The sequence below is a fragment of the Salvelinus sp. IW2-2015 genome, linkage group LG26, assembly GCF_002910315.2.
Source record: "Salvelinus sp. IW2-2015 linkage group LG26, ASM291031v2, whole genome shotgun sequence".
NCBI classification, from domain to species: Eukaryota; Metazoa; Chordata; class Actinopteri; order Salmoniformes; family Salmonidae; genus Salvelinus; species Salvelinus sp. IW2-2015.
Genome location: NC_036866.1, coordinates 43,039,121 through 43,055,883, shown reverse-complemented (window position 1 = coordinate 43,055,883; position 16,763 = coordinate 43,039,121). Strand labels below are relative to the sequence as shown.

Below are 16,763 nucleotides of genomic sequence, written 5' to 3'. Positions count from 1 at the left end.
TATAGATAGTCCTGATTTGATGTCACACCAAAGCATTAACACACTAATACACTCCAATAGCCTATATGTACTAATATATGCGTGTGTGTGTCACATGTGCATGTGACACACAGTCACTTCACTGACACGGCATTATTTAAATGTGTGAACAGCTGTTAGCATTGAGTGTGAACATGATCTCCTGTTTAACCGTGAGGATTGTCTCGCACCACACCACGCCATCCACAGTGTCAGGGAACACTATGTTTAAGGACTTTAAGTTCCCTTTGATGGGCTGCTTTGCTCAAACAAAGGCCATCACCTTCAGGAAGTGCCTCAGGGACTGACTGTGTGTGTGTGTATGTGTGTGCCACAACCTAGAAAAACCAGTCCTTCAGAGATTCAGTCAAGCAATCTGTCAGTGTGACCGGAATCACTGTGTGTACTTCTAATTATGTACAGCACATGTTCAGTAACATTTTGGACGAGTTCCCAAAAGAACATAATGTGCCAGTGAGACACATCATGTTATACAACACTGGTGGTGTGACAACGTGTTAAGTGTTATTTGTATTGGATAATTGGTGCATTTGAGAGCAGTATTAACCTTTGTGGTTAAAGAACACCCATTTGTTTGTGAATGGCTCCTTCTGTGTCATCTGGCTGATGATTGTCACGTGCACACACACACACACAGTATGTGCGATGGTTAAAGTGGAACCAAGGAGTTGGAGGGTCCACTTACAGTACATAAAGTCACTGTGTGGACACTGTGTAAAAAACATCAACAAATTGTTGAGCAATGAAAAAAGACATTGGTAGAAGTAGACAAAATAGTAATTTATTAATAACTTATAATTTCTTTACATTCGTAAGAGAGGAGTGTAGACTCGAGGAGTGGTGGGTGTTGAAACCAAAATGTCTTCCCCCATAGACAGGCCTCCTCTCAGAAGGGAGGGACAACAAAAACCAACAAAAAACTGCATTTCACAGCGGCAAGGTGAGCAAGGCCTACTGCTTTGTCAACATCTCCCAGACTTTGAAAAGCCTTGACCACAGATAAGAATTAACTTATGTGAACCCTCATTGTTCCCCACTAAACATCAACATAAACAGAACGTAGCAATCTTAAGTTGGCTTCCATAAAGCTATTTCTACCTTACTTAACCGAATGACAAATCAAGTTTCTTAACATAGCCATACACTGACAGTTTCAGTGATTTGTTGTAAAATTATTTTAACAGTAATTTTGCTGTGGCTCAATTTGGTAGAATTGTGATAGGTGGTGAAAGCATAGTTCGGGCAAAGTCCTTTGAGGGTCAATGCACAATAACACATCTATGTACTATGAACTAAGGCATACAACCAAGGTGACTCTGATTTGTATGAGGGTGGGTGCAAAAATGGCCTGTCGGCTGAATTCATATATAAAGCAAATATATGAAATATATTACACATATACATTTTTTTTTTACGATTCTTGGAAAACCACACTACATTTTTTTGGCATAATAAACTTAAACATACTGATCAATAAACAGTTGGTTTGCTTAAATAAAGTAGAAGATTGGGAAAAAAAATCTTCAGTACCCACTTGTTGCAAAGGGTATACTAGCGCAAGGCTTTACTTTATTGTCTTTTATATTAAGAAATATACACATGTATAAATGATTCAAATGATTCCACACATGTAAAATTGAGTTCAATATACGGTGGCGTCTTAACCGGGGGTGTTTTACCCTAAACAGGCAAATCTTCACAGAAGATATGTAATATGCACCCGAAAAAAAGTATTGAAGGTGCAAGTGCTAGCCCCAAAAACAAAAAGTATTTATAGTCATATATACATGTATGTTCAGATAGAACAATCATGTCTCTTTGGCACACCAGCCTTTCGTCGTGAAATTAAACGTACACTTGACCACCAGATCACTTTACGTCTCTTTCAACGCGTTGACAGAAAAAAATTGAGGCAAAAACCCAGTCCAGTCTAAAAGTAATATAGGGTTCTAGAAAGTTAATGTGATTTCTTCTCTCTTCCCCCATTCATTCTTTCTTTTTCTGTCCCCGTTTTTGCAGCAGCAGAGCCTTTTGGCAGACCGACCACGTGCCCCTTCAGCAGCCATGCTTGGCAGATGCTAACCTCAAGCCAACTGTGTCAATAACGGCAGGATGTCATCATGTCACAACAGGTGACGGAAATAAAGTAGAGAAACATTGCAGCGTTTCAGGTTTCATTAAATCTCCAAGCCAGTAGGGGGCGACGATGGCGCTGCCTCACGTGGACTCCAGAGGGTCCAGCTGGAAGACGTTGTGGTTGGTGGGGGTGGTGAAGTACAGGGGTTGTGTGGGGGCCACAACCCGGTTATCGCAGGGGCTCTTCAGGCCCAGGGTACGCTCAAAGTCCAGGAGTTGGCCCATGAAGTTGAAGTTGGGCGAGATGTTGGACTTCTTCATCTTGACAATGTCGTAGGCGTCGTTCATGGACAGGTTGAGCTTCTGCATGAGGTACGCCACGGTGACTGTCACTGAACGGCTGATGCCGGCCAGACAGTGGACCAGGACGCCGCATTTCTGACTGCGAGCCTCATCTGAGAAGGAGAGGAAAAAAGAGGAAGAACATGTTATAGACTTTAGTCAGATATGCATAATGTGTATTCTGAGAATACACAGCGATACAAAAACAATTGCTCTGAACATATAGATACTGAAAAATAACCTTAGGCTGTGGAAGGGCAACCAGATAAAACAGTGACTGTGGTCAACACTGATTAAACCAGTTACACGTTTAAGCGGCGGAAGTCTGAAAGGATCATAACAGTCTCAGGCCCAGACACATCCATCAACAAACCGCTGTGGTACTCTGCGCATAAACAGAGCCGACATTCTTTAATTTGGCCTGGAGTACCACGACTTGGAAATGGACTATTAACGCTCTATCAGGCTGCCCGAGTTACTTGATAATGGTGCCATTAGGGCGTATAAACGTAGGAGTTATGAGGGCACCCTGTCAGGGCTAACAGGATGTCAACAGAGCCTGTAAATGGCTCTCTTTGTGAAGGGAACACACCGTTGGGCTGTCCTAGATTACTTTCAATGGCTGCTTCCTTCCTGTTGTGCTCAAATTACCCCCTCCCTCCGCTCTGTCTCCCCCTCTCCAATTTCCACACAGGCCTTTGTAATACAATTACACAATTACACAAGCCTGAGGTAAGCTAGGCCCCGGCTGCAGACCAAAAAAACAGACACAGGAAGTGTTCCATTGAAGTTTAATCATTGTAATTTGGGAGTAGTTTATTGTTATGGGGCATAGAACTAGAATAGAATGTATCTGCTTGGCACAATGGACTTAATCTGGTTCCCTCTGTATTATTCTCCTTGATTGACTGATAAGAAAGTACTCTAGGACACATATAATCCAAATTGCACAATAACAACTAAAGAACTTCCTGGTGATAAGATATCTTATTAATACGTTTAAGTTCCTGTACTGTGGGCCCGTGGTTTTCACGTGTTAGGCCAATATAAGCGTAAATGTACAACAACTATAAAATAGACCTGTTTTATTTATTAACCCTGTGCGTTAAAATTAATTATTGTGCGTAAATTAGAATAGGAGAGCTATCCGTGCGCTTGAATGTAAGTAATTGCGTTTACCTATGAAGCTAATGGCTTCCGGGAAGAACTGTGACAGATTTTGGCTCCAGTGATCAGAGATGGGGATCTGCTTGTACTTGAATTCCCCGGCGTTCTCGAACATGTTGGGCAGGTTCGGAGTCACGTTCAGAATGTACTTAATGCCGAACTCTTCTAGAATGTCTAGGTTGGTGGAATCCTTGGCGCAGCCCAGGTAGAGGTGCGGGAGGATCTCCACTGGGAAGGAGGGCTGTGGGTTGGAGAGGGGACTGCCGTCTGAGTCTGTGGCGCTGCTCGGGTCCCTGTCGATGTCGGACTCGATGTCGGATGAGTCGGAGCTTATCCGCAGCCCCCCGAGGCCGAGCACCTGGGCCGTGGGAGAACTGCTATTGAAAGAGCCATCAAGATTGGTCTCGCACAGGGCAGGGAACTCGGCTTGGAATTTATTGAAACCACCTGTAAAATGAAGGAAATAATATGGTTAGACAAATCCATTCATATGACAGGCCGAGGCTACACAATGTGATGACCAAATATATTTGCGTTATCATATAGGTTTTAGCGCCAACTGCATGCAAATGTTCACTTATTCATTATTAATGTATTTACCGAATTAGGCCAACATTTTAGTAGAAAATATGCGCTTCTGGAAAAACAACAACACTCACCTTCAAGGTAAAACGCCTTGTAGCCCTCGTCTTTCATCTTCTTCAGGAGCAAGCCCAGCACGAAGCCCCCGTCCACATTTTCGTTCCATTCTCTGCTGAACTCGTCATACAACACGATAGTGTCCGTCTTGCACCTCCGCGCAAATCTCTCCCGGTCCTCGCCGTTTGAGAGCAGGCACTTGATGGGAAGATTGCCCTTCTTCAGCCGCCGGAGCATCAGGCTTGGGATGGCCACGTTAATCGCCGTTTCGACGTGCGAGGACTCGTATAGCTCCAGCGCTCTGCAGTCCATTACCAATAGGCAGTCTTTGCGCGTCTGGAGCTGCTTTTGCAGCCACTCCACGGTCTTGCTGATTGCCATTACCGATTCGAACTGAGCGGGCTTGGGCTTGTCAAGCATTTAGCGAAACAAATATGTTCACTTCACTGCAGGAAAATTATGTGGTTGGTCCCTGTAGGCTACAGCAAAAGGCCGTCAACGTTATGACGAATGGAGCATTGAGGAAATGGCAGCGCACACTGGTCGAGAAAAAAATATATTCTGGAATAACTGCAGAAATGAAAACGGATATCGGCTATTGCATTTCTCACGAAAATCAGCAAAACACGAATTTCTTAGATATCCGACTGCAGATTGCCTATACACTAGCACTCATTCATGCAGCGGCTGGAAGAATGTCCATGTATTTATTTATCAATGACTCACTAGCCAGCACTGACGTTGTCTTCGTATTATATAACTCAGGCTTTTGCTGTACAAAATATTCTTCTTCTGTAAAAATCAAAATGAAACGGATTGATTGCAGGACAGTTGCAAAGCATTTGTCACCAATTTCCAATAATCTATTTATTATTCTGTCGTCTATCCACAACCTTCTCGTTGTGAATAAGCCTCTTTTGTTGTTGTCGAGGCTGGTTCGTTGATGTGCTTTCCGCAGCGCCAAGCGAGTGAATGGTTACAAACGCGAGGCGTTTCAATGGATACATTATATCCGCCAGCCAATCAGAGGGCGCCGAGCAGTCGTTGCCCTGGAAACGGGGCCGGATGGAAGAAACTGTGTTGATGAATTGTTAATAAGTTTGTCATTCACAAAAACGGAAAGGAATTTCCGCTCGGGTTCAAGTGAGTGCAAACAAACAGAAGCGGCACTGCAGGGGAAGGAAGGAGAAGGCTATTACTTATTGCGTAGAGGGGGATCCTACCTTGTCCTCAGATTTCTTAATGTCAAAGTTGCGCTATAACAAGATATGTGCACGGTGAGGCAGAGATGTAGAGAGGTAGCCTATTTGCGTACGGGACACATTATTGCTTTTTTGAACGTTTTGGAACCTCTGTCTAAATTAATCCGTTTTTCATTGTTGTATTTGTCAATTAAATAAAACATGTTTATGATTCCATGACATTTTAAATAATTTAATTAATACATGGATATATTGCAATTTAACATGGTTTGTAAATTATGTTAAGATTCCAATTCATTGGGCGGAAAAGATGTGCATAATGAATGCGTAAAATCAAACGTGGACAAGTTTCCAATGTCCATACAAAAGTTCACCTACAGTAGATCTGTGCTACACACCTACAGTAGGCTATAGGCCTATGATACACAGAGGATTAAATACAGTTGAAGTCAGAAGTTTACATACACCTTAGCCAAATACATTTAAACTCAGTTTTTCACAATTCCTGACATTTAATCCTAGTAAAAATTCCCTGTCTTAGGTCAGTTAGGATCACCACTTTATTTTAAGAATCTGAAATGTCAAAATAATATTAGAGGGAATGATTTATTTCAGCTTTTATTTCTGTCATCACATTCCCAGGGGGTCAGAAGTTTACATACACTCAATTAGTATTTTGTAGCATTGCCTTTAAATTGTTTAACTTGGGTCAAACGTTTCAGGTAGCCTTCCACAAGCTTCCCACAATAAGTTGGGTGAATTTTGGCCCATTCCTCCTGACAGAGCTGGTGTAACTGTGTCAGATGTGTAGGCCTCCCCTTGCTCGCACACGCATTTTCAGTTCTGCCCACAAATTTTCTTTAGGATGAGGTCAGGGCTTTGTGATGGCCACTCCAATACCTTGACTTTGTTGTCCTTAAACCGTTTTGCCACAACTTTGGAAGTATGCTTGGGGTCATTGTCCATAAGGAAGACCCATTTGCGACCAAGCTTTAACTTCCTGACTGATGTCTTGAGATATTTCTTAAATATATGCACATCATTTTCCTACCTCATGATGCCATGTATTTTGTGAAGTGCAGTCCCTCCTGCAGGAAAGCGCCCCCACAACATAATGCTGCCACCCCGATGCTTCACGGTTGGGATGGTGTTCTTCAGCTTGCAAGCATCCCCATTTTTCCTCCAAACATAACGATGGTCATTATGGCCAAACAGTTCTATTTTTGTTTCATCAGACCAGAGGACATTTATCCAAAAAGTACGATCTTTGTCCTCATGTGCAGTTGCAAACCGTAGTCTGGCTTTTTCGTGGCGGTTTTGGAGCAGTGGATTCTTCCCTGCTGAGCGGCCTTTCAGGTTATGTCGAGATAGGACTCGCTTTTGTACCTGTTTCCTCCAGCATCTTCACAAGGTCCTTTGCTGTTGTTCTTGGATAAATTTGCACTTTTCGCACCAAAGTACATTCATCTCTAGGAGACCGAGCGCGTCTCCTTCCTGAGCAGTATGATGGCTGCGTGGTTTCATGGTGTTTATACTTGCATGCTATTGTTTGTACAGATGAACGTCGTACCTTCAGGCATTTGGAAATTGCTCCCAAGAATGAACCAGACTTGTGGTCTACAATTTTTCTTTTGATTTTCCCATGTTGTCAAGCAAAGAGGCACTGGGTTTGAAGGTAGGCCTTGAAATACATCCACAGGTACACCTCCAATTGACTCAAATTATGTCAATTAGCCTATCAGAAGCTTTTAAGCCATGACATAATTTTCTGGAATTTTCCAAGCTGTTTAAAGGCACCGTCAACTTAGTGTATGTAAACTTCTGACCCACTGGAACTGTGATACAGTGAATTATAAGTGAAATAATCTGTCTGTAAACAATTGTTGGAAAAATGACCTGTGTCATGCACGAAGTAGATGTCCTAACCGACTTGCCAAAACTATAGTTTGTTCACAAGAAATTTGTGGAGTGGATGAAAAATGAGTTTTAATGACTCCAACCTAAGTGTATGTAAACTTCCGACTTCAACTGTATGCTATGGTTTTCTGAAACAGAAGTGCATGGGTTAAATGCTATAGCGCCTGTCGTTATAACATCGTTATCCTTTTGCTACACAAATAATTGGGTTTCAGAGCTTTGTCTGGGATCAGTTTACGTTTTATTGTTAAAATCATCTCTCTCTCTCTCTCTCTCTCACTTGTCAGCCATATTGGTTGGCCTATCGCTAGATTCTGTTATGTCCTCTCTCACACCTCAGTAATCTGAACTGTCTTGCATGATGTCACAAAACAGTACCACATAAGAGAGTAATGTTTATCTTGTGAAATCTTAAGGCTGTTTTAAGTTAAATTTGTTATGAAGCAGGGATGTCAAACTCAATCAGTGCACAGGGCGACATTGAAAAAACACTTGTCTAAGGCACTGCATCTCAGTGCTAGAGGAGACACTACAGACATCCTGGTTCGATTCCAGGCTGTATTTCAACCGGCTGTGATTGGGAGTCTCATAGGGCAGCGCACAATTGGCCCTGCATTGTCTGGGTTTGGCAGGTGTAGGCCGTCATTGTAAACAAGACTTTGTTCTTAACTGACTTGCTTACTTAAATAAAGGTTAAATTATATATATTTTTTTATTGTAGGCCAGCCATAACCTATTATGTTTGTTTTTACAAAAAAACTTGCATACAACTGCAAACTGGCCATTGTTTGAATAGAAAAAATATGGCCCTTTGTAATGTCCACTGATGTAGATAGGATGCTGTATATAGCATTTTAACATATTAAAACAAAAGAAGAGATAAATTATGTGTGTCCAGCCTTTGTTGCTATGCTTGCAGATGGATAATATGCTAAGCAAAAAGGATTTAATAACTCCAAATAACAACAACTTAGCTAGGCGGGTTGTAACATTTAGACTTAAAACATGTTTTTCATTTTGTGGTACTGCAGGATCCCTGGTGCGGTTGAATGCAGCATTGCTGTATGGTGCACTCAAAATGTATTTAATTGAGTAGCAAGCCTAGGCTATTGCTCAAATGTTTCTGTAATTGACCTGCATTTGCATGGTGTTTTGTTGCAGGTTTTGTATTTTGGTTATTCATTGACAAGCTTTAAATACCAAAGCCAGACTGCAACATTTTAGTAGCCTAGCTAGGACTGTGGACTGTGTCTGTACACTTTCCCTCCTCCGCTGTAAACCGTACACAGGAAAAGCAGTGCAATTGATGTTGGATTCAGCAACGCAATCTCACCAGGCTGTAATTTTATAAAGTATGTAGGCTACAGCAATTACTCATTGGTACCGAAACTTGTCATAGACATTTAGCCTACAACACGTTTAAACTTTGGGTCTGGCAGAAGATTCGTTCAGTGCCATTAGTGATATGATACAGGGCACTGGCTAGTTGTGTGTGGGTGTGGGGCTGGGAGGAGGGGTGCGTGGCAATGCACTGCGTGCAGCAGTTTGGCAGTTTTATTTATTTGTATTTAACATTTATTTAACTAGGAAAGTCAGTTAAGAACAAATTCTTATTTACAATGACGGCCTAATGACGGCAGTGCTTGCTGTGACTTGTAGTGCAGCTCATCGCGGACAGTATGGAAGAGGGCCGAAACTAATTGACAACCCAAATCATTGCGCAGGCCAGATAGAAATGTGTCATGGTCCGGATTCAGCCTGCAGGCTTTGTGTCTGACACATGTGTTATAAAGCCGTCATAACACTGTCATAAGAAAACCTAACATGCCAACACTGTAAGACTTTTCTGTAATTTCAACAGTAAAACACTAGGGTGCACAGTATAATACAATAAACATGTTTTACAGTCTACAGCATTAATGGTTTAGATTGCACTGTATTATGGGTAAAATGCTGGAAAATACTGTTATTAACTGTAATTCGGAAGCCTCCTGTAAAAATTACTCTAACATGCTGTACAAATAGGAAGACTGGCGAATCATTTCTAACCCCAGACCATCAGGCTGCTGAATAGTCACCACTACCTTTGATGTCTTCACTATTCTTCTACAATGTAGAAAGAATAGTAAAAATAAAGAAAAACCTTTGAATTAGTAGGTGTGTCCAAACGTTTGACTGGTACCACGTGTTAACTTCTTGTTACTTCTGTTGTTAATTTGTTGATAATGTTATTATCAATTTGAATAAATGTATTTTATCTACAAAAGTATTGTTTTTCTTACATTTAGATTTCAGGTAGAATTTCACAAAATGTACAGCATTATCCTGGTACATTACAGCATTCCTGTAAATTTACAGCAAGGATGCTCTAATGTGTCTTTACTGTAAGCAAATAGTACTGTAAAACATAAGCAAAATTACAGTATTAAGCTGGCCACTGTGGTGTCAGTATAATGTTGTACATTTACAAGGAAAAGTTTTACAATGAAGTTAGGACAATAGTGATCATATCATGCCGCTGTTGATTGTATTTACTGAATTTTACTCAGGTGACATTATGAGCTTGATATTTTTTTAGTGCTTAGGGATAGTGCTTAGGGATATCCCATGCAAACACACACACACACACACACACACACACACACACACACACACACACACACACACACACACACACACACACACACACACACAGGATTCTCTTAGGCCGAGGTGAGTCTGTGTAGTTATATGAAATGTGGAGCAGCACCAGCAACAACAGACCTTTAACCCTTCTGCCTGTCACATTTAAATAGCCCCATGTCCTGGCTGAATGGAGCCAAGCTGTTTCTTTTCAGGTTCAAATACATTCTCTCTATTTCAAGAACAAATGGCCCCTTCCCCCTTTACTCCCTCCCACATCTCTCCCTTTCCTCTTTCTCTATACCGTCCATCTTTCAATCTCTCCAATACTGATTTCTCTCTTTCCTTTCCCTTTATTCTTACCCTTCTCCATTCATCTCCCTCCCTCCCTCCCTCGCTTTCCCGTCCCCCCTTTCTCTCTCCACCACCCTCCCTCCCTCGCTCTCCTGTTAATCTACTTGCCCTCCTCCTTGTTTCTCAGCCACTGGGTGCTTGTTGTCTAACTGGGAAATCCTTTGTCCGTTCACAAAAGCTCCCTGTATCCAGCAGTCGTGAGTTCTGGACTGGAGCCACGGCACTTTACAGATGGGGTCGGGGAGGGAGTGTGTGCGTGCTTGTGTGCATGTGTGTGTGAGAGCGTGAGGGAGAGAGAGGTTGACCGAGAGAGAATGTGTGTGCATGTGTGATAAAGTGTGTAGGCTGAACAGGGTAGCAGTTTAACTTTCTATGGCCGGTTCACAATATTCAACTTCCTGTAAGTTCCCTACGTCGGCCACCAATGGAGAGAAAGTTCCAGACATCCCAGAAAAGACACAACACAGAGACCTGTCAGACTACTGTCACTGGGTGATAAGAACCACCGTCTTTCTCCTGTTATCACAACAACTATGTTATCTGATGTAGTCAACCCAAACTGGGATCACAAACACACACACAATGTAACATGCACTCACTTCCATGACAACTCATCAATTTCAGCTTTAACCCAAGCAAGGTGAAGAGGGCAACTTTTGCTAAATGCTTCCATGTACCCAAATGAGCAGCATATTATACTCCAGTTGGAGCCTGAGATAATGAAGAATAGCACCGGATGAGATGCCTGCCGTTTTACGGGCTAACCAGTTGTGCTATTTTGTGTTGTTTCGTGTTGTTTGTAACTTATTTTGTACGTAATGTTTCTGCCACGGTCTGTTATGACCGAAAAGAGCTTCTGGATATCAAAACAGCGATAACTCACCTCGAACTGGATGAATATAATTTCTTTAATGAGTCTGATGCAAAGGGTTTACTGCAGATACCAGACCAGGCCCAAATCCCCATCATTCACATGAAGAAAAGACGCCGTTGCAGTGGACGCAGGTCCGGGTGCCTTGTGAGAATTTGTCAGCGTGTGGGTAACTCACCTCTACCATCCGTCCTATTGGCCAACATAAAATCATTGGAGAATAAACTGGATGAGCTCCGTTCAAGACTATCCTACCAACGGGACATTAAAAACGGTAATATCTTCTGTTTCACCGAGTCGTGGCTGAACAACAGAATGGACAATATACAGTTAGCTGGGTTTTCCGTATATCGTCAAGACAGAACAGCTGCCTCTGGTAAGACAAGGAGTGGCAGTCTATGCCTATTTGTCAATAATAGCTGGTGCGCAAAATCTAATATTAAGGAAGTCTCGAGGTTTTGCTCGCCTGGGGTAGAGTAGCTGTAGACCACACTATTTACCAAGAGACTTTTCATCTATGTTTTTTGTAACTGTCTATTAACCACCACAAACCGATGCTGTCACTAAGACAGCACTCAACGAACTGTATAAGGCCATGAGCAAACAAGAAAATGCTCATCTAGAGGCGGCGCTCCTAGTGGCCGGGGACTTTAATGCAGGGAAACTTAAATCTGTTTTACCTCATTTCTACCAGCATGTTACATGTGCAACCAGAGGAAAAAAAACTCTAGACCACCTTAACTCCACACACAGAGACACGCACAACGCATATCTGACCATAATTCTATCCTCCTGACTTCTGCTTACAATCAATAAATAAAGCAGAAAGTACCAGTACCACTCACTACGGAAGTGGTCAGATGACGCAGATGCTAAGCTACAGGACTGTTTTGCTGGCACAGACTGGAATATGTTTCATCCGATGGCATTGAGGAGTATGTGACAAAATCCTGCACGGAGCCTTCACCGTGCGCTACCTCTTTAAGAGTGCATCAGCAGTCAGGAAGGAGGAAATAAAGATAGTTCTTCTGGCTCTCTGTGTGGAGATCTCGGTTGGCGTGGCAGTTTGACAGTGTGTGCAACTCTGCAGAACACTATTTTTAGTGTGATCAATTGTAAAGTGTTTAAGTCGATCGGCAGTAATACCGCTCTAGGTCGTGGATGTAATCTTTTGGAACCGCTCCTGTCATTGTTCGCATGGACTAGTAGCAACATTTTTGCAAAGCTTTGAAAAACTAATCAACAAACCATTAGGTGTATCAGACGGACAGACAGTGCAACTACAAGCCTGAAGTCAACAGCTAAGACCACCCCCACCTCTCTCTCTCGCTCTCATTTTCCTTCTATCGCTCTAGTGCTTTTCACTGCAGCAGACTTTCTTTTTTCCCTCTGTGCTCCTTTTGATGTTCAGTGTCGTTGAATTATCAGTCCCCTGCCAATTGTATTTGGTGTGACATTTTAGTTAAAGGAAGTTTGCGTGAGTTATTGTCTATTGTTGTTTGAACTGTTTTGATTTTGTGTGGGACTGTTTACATCTGGGCGAGAAGATTTTTGGACATTTTAAGGCCTTTGTTTGGTGTTTGGTCTATGAATCCCCCCCCCACACACACCCATTCATATCCCCTGCACTGCTCCCCTGGGAGGTAATACAGATTATTGCAAATCCTCAAATGTTGATGACTGGGTTCTTTCTTGTCAATTGATTCTATGAAGTTGCAGTTAAATTGCTCTGCCATTATTATTGTATGAGGTATTATTGTTTGGGTTACCCCTGTGCTGTGACGTGTGTTTTGTAAGGTATGTCTTATCGTTTCTCTCCACTGGCTATCTGGCAAACAGGCTACACTCTAGGCAGTCTCTTCTGCTGGTGTGTGTGTGTGTGTGTGGTGTGTGTGTGTGTGTGTCTGGTAGCTGTACTCTATCTATCCTAGTCTTTTCCTTTCGCAGGGGTACTGTTTTTCTCAATTGCTTAGACACAATTCCTGGAACAAGTCACCATTTTCTAAAATCTAAACACACAATTTTAAAAACTCACACCCAACGGTACAAACATCTAACGTCGGGGTCCCAATTCAAACTTTGCCCTCAGACCACACACAAAAGCTGTCTTGTGCCAGACATCCGGCGCCGACAGAGATGGCCGCCTCGCTTCGCGTTCTTAGGAAACTATGCAGTATTTCGTTTTTTTAAATGTATTATTTCTTACACTGTTACCCCAGGGAATCTTAACCCTTTCACACGTACCATCACACGGGTGTGATCGTTCTACAGTGGTCCCTGAAGCGTACGATCACACCCGTGTGATTAGAACACTCATTTAGAACGCTCATTTAGAACGGCCAGTTTCGAATGACGCAACAATCAGCGTTTGAGCTGGCCACACTTTTTTCATAAACTATTTACACAAACACAGTCCTTACAAAGTTATGTCCAGAATGTGAGCAGTTTATTTTGGGATGCAATGTTCAGATATTCACAGAAGTATATATAGCATAACACAATTATCCTAACCGGAAAAATGTAGGCTACATTTGTCCAAGCGCTAACTGAGGAAAGATTGACCCAACACAAGCAGTAATATTTTCTAACTCTCGGCTGACATAAACTACAATATGAATTAGCTAATAGCAATTATTATGTATAATTAATCACATCACGGGTGAGCTCACCATTGATCGAAATAATTAGGTAAAACACTTTTGAAATCGAAAGTAATCCGATTAGTTTCAGCGCGCAGCCATGCATTTGTTCCTCACAAACCGAAGATAATAAGAGAAGACAAGATGAGTTTGGTCTGTTTATAGTATGCATGTTGAAGGTGTGTGTCAATCACTGTCGTTCACATCCCACCCTTCATTTCCGGAAGTTCTCAAAAAATGAGTGAACTCTTACTCACCTCCTTTTGTTATAACATCTTTGGTCAAACAGACGATTACGTGAAACCCAGAATGCATTGTATGTCAACAAACATGGCTACACAGCTGGAATTAGCTTAGCTCATCATAYTCAGTACAACCTTCAAAAAAGCATTTTACACACATAATATGTGCCCATTACAATCTGTGCAAGAATCGGAATGCATGATTTGTCACATAGAATTGAAAACATGTGAATAAAACAGTAAATACACAAATAATTGCCACACAAAACATTTTCTGATAGTGATTTATTGAGACAAGTGAGCGCGTGCCGGCAGTCAACCACGTACCCTCTCACTCTAAACCATTCAGTGTTGTTGTTTATGTATGTAGATAGTGAGCTAAGCTGTAGCATTAGCAATAACTTTCAAAAGGAGACACACTCACAAATGTGGATTCTGGAGATTTTGAGTCTGAGTATGAAAGTCAGGAATCAGATTCTGACAGTGAGGAGCTGCCCCCCAACCTTTGTAGCCATGAGAACCCTGATCGTGAGGACCCTTGGTTCCACTGACAAAGTCCCAGTTCCATTAAAGAGATGCTGGTGGTGATGGTGGCAGCTGAAGGGAGGAAGTACAGAGTTCTGTGTAGCTAGAAGGTGCAGCCATTTCACCCCTCCTGCCCTGGCTGATTGTGTGATGAGTCCAGTCTGGAGTGCAACGCCCCTTGCCATTTCCATCTGAGGCAGAGTGGCTTCAAGTTGTTTCTGACAGAGGAGCTGTGGAGACGTACGTAGAGACCAATCGCTATGCCTTGACTACAGGTTAAGAGATAGCAGTATAAACGGATTGAAATGGCTAGCTAGCTAGTTAGCGGTACGCCTAATAGCGTTTCAATCAGTTACGTACACTTGACTCTGGAACCTTGATGGTAGTGCGTTCCACCTTGCTCAGCAAGGGCTGCGCTTTTGTGAGATGGTAACGATCTTCGGGGTGACCTGTTGTGATGTGGCAGGTCCCTGGTTCCGCCCGGGTATGGGCGACGGGACGGACGTAAGTTATAATTTACACAGAGTGGGGGGACAACCACAATTAGTGAAATGTACTTCCTTGGTGCACCAGTAAAGAGAAATCCTAAGAGAAGATGGAGCAGAGATCCTTGTTTGCAACATCCTTCTTTTGCCACCCTCTGATTTCCAAGAGCTGCTCTGCTAGTTCTGCTGCTATGACTGCATGCACATCACACGCTACTGCCATCCTAAATGACCCGTTATACAAAACAAGAGATGTCAACAGCTGGCAGTAAAGTGCCATGACAAACGAGACGTCCATGTCCTCTCCACTGTCCATACAGCAACCAACAATGTCGGCCACAGGGAAGGTGAACCACCTGACGGGAGAGAGAAAACAACCATTTTACATTACATTTACATTTAAGTCATTTAGCAGACGCTCTTATCCAGAGCGACTTACAAATTGGAAAGTTCATACATATTCATCCTGGTCCCCCCGTGGGGAATGAACCCACAACCCTGGCGTTACAAGCGCCATGCTCTACCAACTGAGCCACACGGGACCACAACCAGACAGAGAAACATCAAACCAGACTGCGTGCTTGACTATTACCTCAAAATGGGGGCAGTGGATAAGGCTGACATGATAAACAGCTTTGTGGAATGAACTCAGAAAACGACCAAGTGGTATAAGATATTTTTCCAGGGTAGCGTCAAAATACAACATGCCAATACTTCTGACGCATTTAGCATTGTTTTACAGAGCTAATAGAATAATGTAACTAGCTACATAAGCACGATTGAATATAACACCATAAAAAGGTGAGTAACATGAGTAACGTTACCTAGCGTGTCCGCGGTTATAAGGAATATACACAAATATATTATGCTCCATACACACAGTGAGCTACAGTAMAAACMGTATAACACGACACAGAAACTATTATAACGTAATTAGGCACTTACTTTGATAGAAACGCAGTCTGGATTTGAAGATGGGTGTCTGTAGTGACGCCTCTAGCACTGAGACGCTGTGCCACTTGGGAGTCAAAAGGCCAGGGTAGCTTCAACATACAACACATGCTAATACATCCGTGACGCAATTAGCATTGTTTTCCAGAGCTAATAAGACTGTAGCTAGATACCTAAGCATTGAGTATAACACCATACATGTTAAGAAATGAGTAACGTTACATCGCGTGTCCGCAGTTATAAGGAATATACACAAAAACATGATGCTACAGTAGAAACGACATAACACGACATGCAGAAACTATTATAACGTAATAAGGCACTTTGATATAAACGCACTCATTTCCAAAGTTATTATTGGTAACGAAAACAACTTTGATTGCGATGCAGGCGACAGGTGGAAAATATGAACACGTGTATGCAGGACGGCAGATGAGTAAATGTCTGCAGACTTGAACTGCACAAACAATTGAGAAGTGTTTGGGGATTTTTGTCCGGGTCAGAAATGTCAAAAAAATTAATTGGTCCGCAAAAGTAAAAATGACTACTTTTATGTGAATGAATGAGGCGGGAACACACCTCATTTCAAACTGTTGTTAAAAAATAAAAAACTGTTTAGAAAATAATTTAAAATTGACAAATAAAACAGGCGGCGTGCTTTGGTTGAGGGCAGCGCAGATTAAATTACTTTA

The 16,763-nt window shown here is 42.3% G+C and overlaps 1 protein-coding gene, 1 long non-coding RNA gene and 1 other non-coding gene across 3 annotated transcripts in view; 1 reads left to right on the top strand and 2 right to left on the bottom strand.

Annotated features, from left to right (window-relative positions):
• The window catches only part of LOC139023069 (uncharacterized), a 387,059-nt gene that overhangs the window by 352,633 nt on the left and 17,663 nt on the right, over window positions 1–16,763 (top strand). The window lies entirely within an intron of this gene.
• On the bottom strand, window positions 799–5,226 carry LOC111952585 (dual specificity protein phosphatase 6). Its single transcript, XM_023971411.2, has 3 exons — window positions 4,284–5,226; window positions 3,637–4,071; window positions 799–2,570 (listed from the first exon to the last, which is right to left on the bottom strand). Exons 1-3 carry the CDS (start codon window positions 4,681–4,683, stop codon window positions 2,257–2,259), a joined length of 1,149 nt encoding a protein of 382 aa, XP_023827179.1. The 5' UTR covers window positions 4,684–5,226; the 3' UTR covers window positions 799–2,256.
• On the bottom strand, window positions 15,588–15,664 carry trnat-ugu (transfer RNA threonine (anticodon UGU)). Its single transcript has one exon. It is a non-coding gene; the product is annotated as a tRNA-Thr (tRNA).

What these genes read in the sequence shown, in the direction of transcription:
- LOC111952585 (XM_023971411.2), bottom strand. Translation starts at nt 4,683, where the DNA reads ATGCTTGACAAGCCCAAGCCCGCTCAGTTCGAATCGGTAATGGCAATC. An exon ending in CAAGGCGTTTTACCTTGAAG is followed by an intron (nt 4,072 to 4,283) that starts GTGAGTGTTGTT and finishes TTCATTTTACAG; the next exon opens with GTGGTTTCAATAAATTCCAA. An exon ending in GGAAGCCATTAGCTTCATAG is followed by an intron (nt 2,571 to 3,636) that starts GTAAACGCAATT and finishes TCTCCTTCTCAG; the next exon opens with ATGAGGCTCGCAGTCAGAAA.